This window comes from Loxodonta africana, chromosome 24, assembly GCF_030014295.1.
Source record: "Loxodonta africana isolate mLoxAfr1 chromosome 24, mLoxAfr1.hap2, whole genome shotgun sequence".
Lineage (NCBI taxonomy): Eukaryota > Metazoa > Chordata > Mammalia > Proboscidea > Elephantidae > Loxodonta > Loxodonta africana.
In genome coordinates, this window is record NC_087365.1 from 31,687,011 (window position 1) to 31,700,989 (window position 13,979).

Consider the following 13,979-nt stretch of genomic DNA (forward strand, 5'->3'; position numbering starts at 1 on the left):
ATTTTGTGGGAATCACAAGACCATGGCGAGAATGGCCATGTTACAGTGATTCACTGCACCGCACCCTCTTAGACACTGAGCCCTCTGCTGGGCCTGCCCCTCCTTCTCTTCCATGAATGATCGTTTCACTGTACTCAAGCCCTTACCTCCCACAACAGACTATCCTTCCATATATAGGCGCTCTTCACCCCTCTTGGGCTTTGATACGCTGACTCTGTCATCCCTCTTTTTAGGCATTTACCCTTCTTGAGTACTTGACTGAACATCATGCCTGGACACCTTCTTTGCCCCTCTCAGGCTCTGATACCCCAGTCTTGGCCACAGAGACTCCCTCCTCCCTGCCCCCCCCCCCCCACCTTGCTTGTATAGATGCCCACCTTGGTCTGCACCACCTCATGTAAGGGAAGACTAGGGAGAAAATGGCAGCTTTTCCCATTTTAAGAAATAGTTTGGCCTTTTTTTTTTTTTTTTTTCCGTTTGTAGAAGGTTTCTCTTTTTGAAAAAAAAAATATTCTGGATACAGTCTTTTGTCAGATACATGTATTGCAAATATTTTATCCCTATAACTAAAAGGTTGGTAGTTTGAATCCACCAGGCACTCCTTGGAAACACCATGGGGCAATTCTACCCTGTCCTATAGGGTTGACACGAGTTGGAATCGAGTCAACGGCCAGGGTTACTATCGTTATTAACTTCAATGCTCAAATTGTTCCAGAGTTGGCAAGTGAGAATCCTTCAGGGTAGCTTTTGTTTCCTTTTAACAGGTCCCCCTTGTTCTTTTTATTTTTAAACATTTTATTGTGATTTGGGTGAAAGTTTACAGAACAAATTAGTTTTCCATTTAATAGTTTATATGCATTTTGTTCCGTGACGTTAGTTGCAATCCCCTCAATGTGACAAGCACTCTACTCCCTTCTACCCCCTCCCTCCCTGAGTTCCTTGTTTCCATTTGCCCATCTTCCCTGTCCCTTTCTGCCTTCTGAACCTTGTTTTTGGGCAAATGCTGCCCTTTTGATCTCATGGTTGATTGTTGTGAGGAGTGTGTTCCTCACGGGTGTTATTGTTCACTTACAGGCCTGCCTGTTGTTTGGCTGACAGGTGGTCTCCAGGAGTGGGTTCTGTTCCAGATTTGAAGAGTATCTAAGGCCCATAGTCTCAGGGGTTCCACCAGTCTATCAAAGCAGGTCTGGTCTTTTTTTATGGATTTGGATTTTGTCTACATTTCTCTTCCACTCTGTCTAGGACCTTCTGTTGTGATCCCGATCAGAGCAGTTGGTAGTGGTTGCCGGGCACCATCTAGTTCTTCTGGTCTCAGGCTAATGGAGGCTGTGGTTTGTGAGGTCCCTTAGCCGTTTGGACTAATTGTTTCCTTGAGTCTTTGATTATCTTCACTCTTTGGTCTGGATGGAATGAGACTAATAGTTGTATCTTAGATGGCTGCTCACAAGGTTTTTCTTGAACACTTGAACATTTCTTACCTGCTTTCTGGTCCATGAAGATGGTCTGGACTTAGCTTGTATTTTCTCAGCTTGGGTTCTGAAATCAGCCATTTTTCCAGGGTGTTCTGGTTGCTTTTAGTTTAGAGTATATACATGTACACATCTGTCTGTGTAGTTGTTTATCTAAACATAATATGGGTTCTTACTGATAACCTTCAATTCCAGTCTCTTACTACAAGGTTCATTCTAGCTCTGTCCCTTTTTATATTTGTAAGTTGCTGTTCTGACAGCAAGGAACCCGAGTCCTGTTATCCACTTAATACCTACTTATTTGCTCAATTCTAGAATACACATTTAGTAGTTTTGGAATTGCCAGGTCATTCCACTGTGAAAAACAAATCTACTAACTAGAGTTTAGTACTTGTTTAGAGTTCGTCTAGATTTTTAGCCTAAGGGTTGTTGTTGTTCTTCGGTGCCCTCGAGTTGGTTTCAACTCATAGTGACCCTGTGTACAACAAAACAAAACACTGCCTGGTCCTGTGCCATCCTCACAGTCGTAGCTGTGTTTCTGCCCATTGTTGTAGCCGCTTTGTCAATCCATCTTGTCAAGAATCTTCCTCTTGTTTGCTAACCCTCTACCTTACCAAGCATGTTGTCCTTCTCCAGGGACTGGTCCCTCCTGATAACGTGTCCAAAGTAAGTGAGACAAAGTCTCACCATCCTCACTTCCAAGGAGCACTCTGGCTGTACTTCTTCCTAGACAGACTTGTTTATGTTTCTGGCAGGGCATGGTATATTCAATATTTCTTGCCAGCACCATAATTGAAAGGCATCAGTTCTTCTTCATTTTTCCTTGTTCATAGTACAGTTTTCATGTGCGTATGAGGTGATTGAAAATATCAGGGCTTGGGTCAGGTGCACCTTACCCCTCAGAGTGACATCTTTGCTTTTTAATGGAATATGAGGGGGCTTTAAAGAGGCCTTTTGCAGCACATTTGCCCAGTGCAATACTTTGATTTTTTTTTTTTTTTTTTTTTACATCGTTTGATTTCTTGACTGCTGCTTCCATGGGTGTTGATTGTGGATCCAAGTAAAATGAAATCTTTGACAACTTCAATATTCTCTCTGCTTGTCATGATGTTGCTTATTGGTCCAGTTGTGAGAATTTTTGTTTCTTTATGTTGAGGTGTAATCCATACTGAAGGCTGTAGTCTTTGATCTTCCAAAGTGCTCTTCACTTTGAGCAAGCAAGATTCTGTCACCTGCATATTGCAGGTTGTTAATGAGTCTTCTGCTAATCCTGATGTCACATTCTTCTTCATATAGTCAAAATATTGTGTTCAGAAACTACTTGGGCTAGGTTCATACCTGCCACCCTTCAATGTGGTTATGTTACTCATTTGGAATACAGATTAGCAAAAATTTAAAAAGTATCAACACTTTCTCTTTGCAAAGCTGTGGGAAAATAGGCACTCTCATACATGGCTGTTGGGACAACAAATTGCTACTATGTTTTTTTGGAGAGGAATTATCAGTATTAACGAAATTACAGGGCATCTACCTTTTAACTCAGCATTTCCACTTCAAGAACTTGCCCAGAAGATACAAAATGAAAGATCCACGAGGTTACTTGTGGCAGTAGTGTTTCTATTTGCAAGACATTAAAAACTATTTAAATGTCAGTATATAAGGGTGTGGTTACATAAACATTGGTATGACTACATCATGGAGTATTATGCAGCCGAGAAAAGAGTGAGGAGGGTATCTGTGAAATAATACAGGTATTTCCAGGGTATACTGCCAAGTAGAAAAAGCAAAGTGCAAAATAGTATTGACAGCACGCAATTTTTTTGTTTAGGATGAAGGGAAAATAAAATAGATGTGTGTATTATCATCTGTATGAAAAGAAACACAAGAAGAATAAAAAAGAAACTAATAAGATTGGTTATATACAGGGTGGGGGATAGGTAGGAATGGGATGGAAAGTAGAGGGGGTATAGAAGGGAGTGGTGGACAATGCCACTTCTGAGTATAACCTTTTATGTAGTTTTTACTCTTACAACCATGTTACGGTTCAAATACGTAAAACAACAAAGATGGGGAATAAAACAAAATGGGCTACAAACAGAAAAGATGAAGACCATTGCTATCAACAGTTGTAAAGTTCCACTTAATATGGTCAAACACATCAATTCCTTTCTTCTGAAGGTTTAGTTCTAGAGGCATTCTTTCTTCTGTCCAGTATGGACTGTTTGTAGGGTAACCAGTCATCCCGGTTTCCCCAGGACTGAGGGATTTCCTGGGATGGAGGACTGTCAGTGCTAAAACCAAGAAAGTCCTGGGCAAACTGGAGAGCAAGTTGGTCACCCTGTTTGACATGCACATAGTTGTTTTGTGACTTCATCCTCACCTTGGGAATTCTCTTTATCTTTCTCCTGTGTTATATCCTTTCTTTCCTAAATCCCACTGGAGTCTTGTTTGTTGTTGTTGTTCTTTTATTTACGTAGAGCACATTCTGAAGTTGCTTCCTGAGAACAGGTGTAAATTATTTGAGACCTTCTTTGCCTTTATTCTGTGTTCCATACTGTATTATTGGTTTGGCTCAGAATGCTGGAAGATACTACTCTATTACGTTCTCCAAAACTCCTTTTGAGAAGTGTGATGCCATTTTGATTCCCTTGTATATGATGTGTTCTCTCTGACTGGAAGATTTTAGCATCTTTTATTTTCAATTCCATGGCGTGGTGCAATGGAATGGATGTTTTTTCGTTCAGTGTTCTGGCCATTTTGCCTTATTTACTTGGAAGCTCAGTTTCTTTCATTTGTAAAAATTCCTTGTATTTGTTTTCTCTTTCTGAAATTTGTTTGTTGGATGTGGGACTCTCTTGATTGAGTCTCTTTTTCTTTTTTAGTCAGTTCTCTGAGAGAGAGCGTATTTGTTTTGTGTCTTATTTTTAATTTTCAGCAGCTTGCTCACGTTCTCTGATGTTCCTTTATTCTAAAAAATAGCATCCTCTATTTTTTCTTTTGGCAGTCTTAGAACATTTACTATGAAATTTTATACATTATTTCTGTTTCTTCTTAAATCTTTTGTTAGTGTATTTTCATGTTAACAGTTGTGTTCAAATAACTGGTGGTCCTGGATAGGCCCTTCCTGATGAGAGAGCAGGTGGCGTCCGTGCCTGTGGGCGTAGTTTGTTGGCTGTGATAGAGAATGCAGATGCAGATGCTTTTTTTGGATCCCCCAGTGATCTGTTAGCTGAAGGTGCTTTCTCTTGGGTTGGTCACTTTTTCCAAGAGGAGAAATCTTCTCATCTTTTGCCAGCTAGTGGAGAGCAGAGTGGGACTGGGATTGTGGTATTAGGGCTACTACTGTTTGGGACCTTTGGGAGCCAAATCGGGGAAGGTAGCTGGTGGCGTCACCGTTTGTATGTGAGCGCTGAGTTATTGCTCCTGTTCAGAGAGTGTCTCCTCACTCCCCTCTGCCACCTCTTGAGTGATGCCTTGTGTTGTGTCTTCTATCCCAGACTCTGGCTCAGTCTAACCAGAATATAAATCTCCTCTCTTTTCTGCTGGAGCTGGAGAAAGGGTATTGACTGACTGCTTAGGGACAAGGAGGGGACCTGAGGGATCTTCTGCGGGGTGTAGACTTTTAACCAGTTCTATTTTCAGCGCCATACCGTACGTCTCTCTGCAGTGGTTCCTGATCCCCGTCCTGGCCGCTGTGGGGATTTTCAGTACTCATTGGTTCACTTTTTTAATTTTTTTTTATTTTGTGTTTTGGCGAAAGTTTACACAGCAAATTAAGTTCCCATTTGAAAATTTCTACACAAATTGTTCAGTGACAATAGTTACATTTTTCAAAATTTGTCAACACTTTCTTTAATTGCGTCCTGGTTGTTCTGTTTCTGATACTCTAGTTTCCCTGCTCTGTTATGCTCTCATTTTTGCTTTAGACTAATTGTTAACCTTTCCGTGTCATACAGTTTTTTTTAACATTTTATTGTGCTTTAGGTAAAAGTTTACGGAGCAGATTGGTTTTCCATTCAGCGGTTTATGCAGAACTAACTTCGTGACGTTGATTACAGCCCCTGCAATGTATCTGACAGTATGTCAGATGCTAGTGATCTTGAGCATGTTTTCATGTGCGTATTGGCCGTTCGTGTATCTTCTCTGGAGATATGTCTTCAACCCCCTCCCCCTTTTTTAAAAGTATAGTTCATCTAACATGCAGTTCACCCATGTTAAAGTGTACAATTGAGTAGTTCTTAGTATATTTGTAAGATAATGTAGCCATCACCATTAGCTTAATTATAGAACATTTTCATCACCCCTAAAAAAAACCACATACTCATTAGCAGTCATCTTCCTTCTTCCTCTTTAGCCCCTGGCAACCACTAATCTACTGACTTAGTTACTAGAATTTTATAAAAAAGCATAGGTCCTCCCATCTTATTCTTCAAGAGTATCTAAGCTATTTGTGGCCCGTTGATTTTCCGTATACAGTCAAGTTCTACAAAAAATTCTGTTGGGATTTTTGTTGGAATTGCATTGACTCTACAGATCGATTTGGGAAGAATTGACATTTTTACAGTATTGAATCTTTTTAATCAAGAACATGGTATAGCTTTCCATTTATTTAGTTTTTACTTATGTTTTCTCCCTGAACTCAGTTAAAAAAATGGGCAAAAGACAATAAACCCTTCAAAGGAAAATATGAGAATGGACAATAAGCTATAAAAAAAGAGCTCAACATCTTTAGTCATCAGGAAAAAAAAAATTGAAACCATAACGAGGTACCACTACATTTCTACTAGAATAGCTGAAAGAAAACTAATAACACCAAATGTTGGTGAGGATATGGGGCAGCCAGAACTCTCATACAGTGATGGCAGGAGTATAAATCTTTGGAAATCTGTTAGGTAGTTTTTCTTTTAAAGTTAAACATTAATCTGTCCTAATATCCAGCAGTTACATACTTCTAGATACTTACCGAAGAGAAATGGAAACATGTCCAGAAAAAGTCATATACAAGAGTGTTCAAAGTAGCTTTATTCATAATAGCCAAAACTTGAAAATAACCCAAATGTCTTTCAACAGGAGAGTAGATAAGTAAATGGTTTTATATAAATATTACTCTGTAATAACAAAAAACTACTGATAAATACAACAACATGGGTGAACCTCATAAACATCAGGCCGAGGCAAAGAAGCCAGACACCAAAAGAGAGTACATCCTGTATGATTCTATTTATGTGAAGATCAGGAACGGGCAACACTAATTAGGTGATAGACATCGGACATCAGAACAATGGTTGCTTCAGTGGGGACTGACTATGAAGAGGCATAGGGAAGATTTTGGGGATGGTGGAAATATTCTGTATATTCTGTGTATTGATAATATGTATACATCAGCTAGTAAACTTAAGATCTGTGCATTTCACTCTATGTAAATTATGTTGTTGCTGTTAGGTGCCATCGAGTTGATTCTGACTTACAATGACCCTGTGTACAGTGGGACAAATAATGTCCAGTCCTGCACCATCCTCACAATTGTCGTTATGCTTGAGCTCATTATTACAGCCACTGTGTCAGTCCATCTCGTTGAGAGTCTTCCTCTTTTTTGCTGACCCTCTGTTTTACCACGCACGCTGTCCTCCAGGAACTGGTCCACCCTCATAACATGTCCAAAGTACATGAGATGACGTCTTGCCATCCTCGTTTCCAAGGAGCTGTACTTACTCCAAGACAGATTTGTTCATTCTTCTAACAGTCCGTGGTATATTCAGTATTCTTCGCTAACACTACAGTTGAAAGGCATCAATTCGTCTTCAGCTTTCCTTTATTTATTGTCCAGCTTTTGCATGCATATGAGGCAATTGAAAATACCATGGCTTGGGTCAGGCGCACCATAGTCCTCAAAGTGACATCTTTGCTTTTTAACACTTTAAAGAGATCTTTTGCAGCAGAGTTGCCCAGTGTGGTCCATCTTTTGATTTGACTGCTTACATGGCTGTTGATTGTGGATCCAAGTAAAATGAAATCCTTGACAACTTCAGTATTTTCTCTGTTCATGATGTTGCTTATTGGTCCAGTTGTGAGGATTTTTGTTTTCTTTATGCTGAGTGCAATCCATACTGAAGGCTGTAGTCTTTGATCTTCATCAGTAGGGGCTTCAAGTCCTCTTCACTTTCAGCAAGCAAGGTTGTGTCATCTGCATATCGCAGGTTGTTTGAGTCTTCCTCCAATCCTAGTGCCTCGTTCTTCTTCATATAGTCCAGCTTCTCAAATTATTTGCTCAGTGTACAGATTGAACAAGTATAGTGAAGGGATACAACCCTGAAGCACACCTTTCCTGACTCTAAACCATGTAGCATCCCCTTGTTCTGTTCGAACAACTATCTCTTGGTCTACGTACAGGTTCCCCAGGGGCACAACGAAGTGTTCTGTAATACCCGTTCTTCTCACTGGTATGCATAATTTGTTATGATCCACAATTGAATGCCTTTGCATAGTCAATAAAACCCAGGTACACGTCTTTCCAGTATTCCCTGCTTTCAGCCAAGATCTGACATGAGTAGTGATATCCCTTATTGCATGTCCTCTTCTGAGCCTGGCTTGAGTTTCTGGCAATATAGTAATAATATAATTTTTAATTATTCTTCAGATTAAAAAAAGGCAAAGAATACAAGGTTATACATTGGAAAGTAAATATGGTTCCTACTTTCGTCCCCTAGTCCTGTTGATCCAAGGGCATTCTCCTCCATAAGCACAACACAGTTATTACACTCAAGAAATATAACCTTTATGCAGCACTGTCATACAGTATGCAGTTCACACTCACATATCCCAACAACGTCTTTTATAGCATTTCACATATGTCTGTCTGTATGTATATGCTAGATTCACTGAAAGAGCACTTGTTGCCTTTTTTTGTTGTTGTTTTTTAAGCTTATTGATGAAAAATATCCTTGCAGAAAGTTAAAATATTGGGTCCTAGGATATATTTTCTGGCATCTATAGTTTTCAGTAGCACATTTCCTTTTGGGCAGAATTCTAGAGTTAATATATGGAGAGTTAATGGCATTTAACCTTGAAAGATACAGAATTAGAATTGCAGATCTTGCTTTCATTTTCTCAAAAGTTTCATTCTCCTATTTGCTTTTTACAGAAAAGTAAATTTCGCTTTAGAAACTTTGGGTAGTTGTTTGAATTGCAAACAAGTGGGCAGTGTTTCTGTTTATGGTTGCTTAATGAGATTTGTGATTGGTACTAGGTTCCCCCTAGACTCTAGGGCCTAAAAAAAAAAAGTGGAGGGAAATTTTCGCTTCTTTTGGTATAGCATTTAGCACCCTACTTTTTCCTTTTAAATCTTTTTTAAATTTTATTTTCTTGTTGAGAATATATAGAGCAAAACATACACCAGTCCCACAGTTTCTGCTTGATACGATTTAGTGGCACTGATTACATCCTTTGAGTTATGCAGCCATTCTCACCCTCCTTTTCTGAGTTGTTCATGCCCCATTAACATAAACTCAATGCCCCCTAAAGTTTGAATCTTATTTTCTTGATTATAAAAATCAGTACGTTAATTGCTGAATATTCCAGAAATCCAGGCTAAAGCACTCACAACTCCACCACCTAAAGGTGGTGATGGCTGGCACTTCAGAGAATGTTTTTTCGTTTTTTCTATGCAAATGTTCACACAGTTTTCTTTTTTTAAACAGATGGTGAAATCATACTGTATGAAGTTAACCGCTTCACTCTCCTGCTGTATCACCAGCATTTCCCCTAGCATCTATAATAGGTTTTATAGATGATTTTATTTAAAATGGCTATGGCAGTGTTCCTAATGGAAATGCTGAAATTCTTTTTTTTTTTTCGTCTCTAGACTTTTTAATTGTAGAAATAGAACATAGTAAAATGTACAGAACACAAATGTGCAGCTTAATGAACTATTAGAAAATGAACTCCCTTGTAACTGTCACCAAGGTCAAGACATGTAGAACATGGCTGTCAGCCAGGATTCCCTTTCATACCCCTTCCCAGTCACATCTCCTTTCTTTCCACTAAAGGTACCTACTATCCTGACTTTATGGAAGCCGTTTTCTTTATCATTTTCTATCTGCGTTTGCGTTCCTAGCACTGTAATTTAGTTTTGCCTGTTTTGAACTTCTTAACAAATGGGATCATTTCAGTCTTTTGTGTCTAGCTTTCTTCATTCAGCATTTTGCTTTTAAGGTTCACCCATACTGTGAGTACCTTTATTCATTCATTTTTATTACCGCTGTATAATAGTCCATTCATGGATATACTACCAGTTATTTATTTATTATTCTGTTGATGGACACTTGGTTGTTTATAGTTGGGTGCCTCTTAGGAATGATGCTGCCATGAACATTCTTGATAGGCTTTCTAATGTGTATATACATGTATTTCTCTAGGGAATCGAAACCTAGGAATGAAATTACTGGGTCACAGAATGTATCTGCTACTGTACCAGATGGTGCCAGACTATATTCTCAAACGGTTGTTAGGTTAAATACCTTTTCATATGTCTCTTAGCCCATTTGAATATCCTCTTTTGTGTAGCACCTAATTCATATCTTTTATCTATTTTTCTTCTGGGTTGCCTTTTTGTTACTGATTTATGTAGTCTAGGTACAAGCTCCTCCTTGGTTGTATGAGTTGCAAATATCTTCTACTCTGTAGGTAGCTTCCCCTTTTGAAGAAAATTTCTTAATTTTAATGTAGTACAATTGATCAGTTTTTTCCTTTATGAGGGTTAGTGCTTTTTATGTTTTGTGTAAGTCTTAGAAATGGAAGTGTTAGGTTGAAAGGCATTTACATTTTTTAGATTTTGCTAACAGTTTACTCTTCCACTGGCAGCATATGAACTGTTGATACTGTTTTCACTCTTACCACCATTATACTCTTTCAGCATCAGGTTCATGATTTTCCCACATTCTTTCCAGGACTGAAGTTTTTGGGTCAGGTTTGCCAATGTAATAGATTTCTTCTGTTTGCTAATGAGTGCTTTATCTTCGTCTGCCTGTGAGAGTCAGAGATTAAATTTGTTTCATCATTCCAAGAAGATGGGAGTCAGTAAACATGATTGCAGGATTAATACTGAAAATACACTTTACTTTTTTTTTCCTGAGGAGCACTTAAGGCCAATAGGGAAAAAAGACAAGGACCTAAAAACCGTTTTCTTTTTTAAGTCAGTATGGTTTTAGCTTGAATTAATGAAAAAAAAAAAAAAAAAACTAATGAAAACAATATATAGTGATTCAAGGGAGCCTTAAAATTGATGAGTAAGATTTTAAAAGGTAGAAGCATGATTTATCTACTTTTCTTCACACACTTTTATTCTAGAAGACTTACCCCCTCCCCCCCTTATCTCTGCTCTTCCTTCTTCCAACCTCCAATATTCACTCATACTCCTTCCTTGTTTCAAGGCATAAGGCAACTCCTTGGAAATGAATAGGGTTTAATTTTGAGACTGTACAGCAGGGCCTATTGGAAGAAGCTTTTGTTATGTGATGAAATTTGGGTGGAGCTTTGCTCTACACTATAGCCTCATTTGCCAATACCTTAGCTTAGGTCTTCAGCATTTTTTTGTTGGACTTCTGTGGTAGTCTAACTCTTCTCCCTGCCTCCAGGCTTCCCATGGTTGCCAGAATGAAATTCTTAAAACTCAGATCATTCTCCTGGTTAATATCCTTCAGAGATTCCAAAACAACAAAAATCTCTTAGCGTAGTGTCTTATTATTTGCCTTCTTGCTCTGTCTCTCTCGCCTTCTCACTTACCCAGCTCCCCACACCCTTAACAAATTACAGCTTCCCTGAGTTTGAAATGTTCTTTCACATTTGCTCATCCCACTATCTAGAACCCCCTCCTCTCTCCCCACTGCCAACCCATCTGCCTAGTAACTACTTTTAGAACTTAGTTCAAGTAGCACATCCCCTTGGAAGCCTTGGGCTCACACCCCCAACACCGTTTGTACCCCTGCCCTTTTTCTCCCAACTCAGTGAGTCAGGTGCCCTTTCTTCTCAGCTGCTGAAGCTCTGGATATATCTCTAGATAGAAATTGTATTTTCTACTGTATTCATTTTGATTTTCTCACCTTTTTAATTGAGCTCCTTGACAGCAGAGCCCTGATTCCCCCTCTTTGCTCCTCCCCCTCCCCACCCCCAGAACTAGCATGGTATAAAGCTTATAGGAAAACCAAAAAATAAAACCCATTGCTGTTGAGTTGATTCCTATAGGGCAAAGTAGAGGTGCCCAATGTGGTTTCCAAGGCTGTAAATCTTTCACGGAAGCAGACTGCCACTTCTTTCTCCTGCAGAGCAGCTGGTGGGTTCGAACTGCCGACATTTGGGTTAGCAGTAGAGCACTTAACCACTGCAGCACTAGAGCTCCTTGTAGCTTATAGGAGGTACCCCGCAGATAATGAATGAATGAATACAAAATTACATCTTTATAATAATTTTCTAAATTTCGTTGTTGAGAATATACACAGCAGTACACAGCAAAACATACACCAGTCCCACAGTTCCTGCATGTACAGTTTAGTGACACTGACTGCATTCTTCAAGGCCTGCAGCCATTCTCACCCTCCCTCATTAACATAAACTCACTGCCCCCTAAGATTCCTATATAGTCTTCCAAGTTGCTGTTGTCAATTCTATGCCGTATAGCTAGTTTTTAAAAGAGCATAAATGCTCAAGGCAGACCTTTTTTTTTACTAGTTAAGCTAAATTATTGTTTGGCTTTAAGATAACTTCAGGGGGTATTTTTGGTTTGAGGTTTGAAGATTATTTCAGGGGAGTAGTTTGATGGGCCTGTCTACCCTCCGTGGCTCCAGAAAGTCTGTCGTCCATGAGAATATGAAATTCTGTTCTACATTTCCCCCCTTTTGATCAGAATTCTTTTATGGAATCTTTGATCAGAATGTTCAGTAATGGTGGCCAGGCACCATCCAATTCTGATCTGTGACAAAGGAGGCAGTTGTTCATGGAGGCAATTAGCCACACATTCCATTCCCTCCTCCCATTCCTGACTCTCCTTCTTCCTCTGTTGGTCCAGGTGAACAACTGTTAACCCATTAACCTTTTGCCGTAGAGTCGATGCCGACTCACAGCGACCCTATAGGACAGAGTAGAACTGCCTCCATAGGGTTTCTAAGGAGCAGCTGGTGGATTCAAACTGCCAACCTTTTGGTTAGCAGCCATAGCTCTTAACCACTATGCTACCAAGGTTTCCTCCAGGTGAATAGAGACCAATTATTGTGCCTTAGATGGCTGCTCGCAAGCTTTTAAAACCAAACGCACTATCCACAGAATTAGGAGGTAGAACAGAAGCACTAAACATGTTATTAGGCCAGTTAACTGGGATGTCCCACGAAACCATGACCCTAAACCTCCGAATGAAGGAACCAAATTCCATGAGGTGTTTGGTTATACATAAGCAACCTCAGCAGCTACTTTTTTTTTGTGGTCATTATCGTAAATACATCTATCACACAACTTTTGCCAATTCAACTTTTTCCATTACTGTTAACTCCGTTTTTCTCCCTCCCACTCCTGGTAACCACTAATAAACTTTGGTCTCTGTACATGTGACATTTCTTGTGTTTTTATATGAGAGAGGTCATACGACATTTGTCATTTTATGATTGACGTATTTCACTCAGCATGCCCTCCAGCTCCATCCAGATTGTAGCATGTATCAAGACTTCATTTTTCCCGCTGGCCGAACAGTATTCCGTTGTGTGTATATATCACGTTTTATTTATCCATTCATCTGTGGATGGACATTTAGGTTGTTTCCACCATTTGGATTTTGTGAATAGTGAGGCAGTGAACATTGGCGTGCAAGTCTCTTTCTGCTTTCAAGTCTTTTGGGTATATACCTAAGAGTGAAATTATATCTTTCTTAATGATGTGTGTATGAAAAGAACTTGCTGAGAAAAAGGTCAGTTAGAAAGGATATCAACATTCTGAATCCCCCTTCTCTGAAAGTATACAAAATTAAAAATGATAAAGGTGCTTATAGAGGATCCCTAGTGGCACAGTGGTTAAGCACTCGGCTGCTAATTGAAATGTTGATAAGTTTGAACCCATCAGCTTCTTCATGGGAAAAAAGACCAGGGCGATCTTTTCTCGTAAAGGTTTCAACCCAACCCCGGTGCTGTCAAGTCAATTCTGACTCAAAGGTTACAACCTAGGAAATCAGTGGAGCAGTTCTGCTCTGCTGTGTCAGGTCGCCGTGAGTCAGAATCTACTCGACTGCATACATCAACAGTGTGCGTATAGGATTGATGGGTTTGTTCACCTGGGTTGTGCCTTGCTGTCACAGAAGGATGCCCTGCAGTGGTCTCGCAGTCCAGCTGCGGTGGAGGCAGAGGAGCCAGAGGACACAGCTGACGTGGAGAGCTGTGGGTCTAATGAAGCTAGCACTGTGAGTGGTGAAAATGATGGTAAGTACCCTTGACAGTATGGGTGAGGAGCCACCAGCATTCCCTAGGGACTCACCTT

General features: G+C 39.7%; 1 protein-coding gene across 8 annotated transcripts in view; it reads left to right on the forward strand.

Annotated features, from left to right (window-relative positions):
• Positions 1–13,979, forward strand: part of ASXL1 (ASXL transcriptional regulator 1) — an 87,944-nt gene that overhangs the window by 63,700 nt on the left and 10,265 nt on the right. For 7 of the 8 annotated variants that reach the window (XM_064275949.1, XM_064275952.1, XM_064275954.1 and 4 more), the window contains one exon: positions 13,801–13,921. In XM_064275949.1, coding sequence (XP_064132019.1) covers positions 13,801–13,921 — 121 coding nt within the window. Of the gene's footprint in view, positions 1–13,800; positions 13,922–13,979 lie in introns of those variants that run through there. The other variant, XM_064275955.1, reaches the window with a different exon arrangement.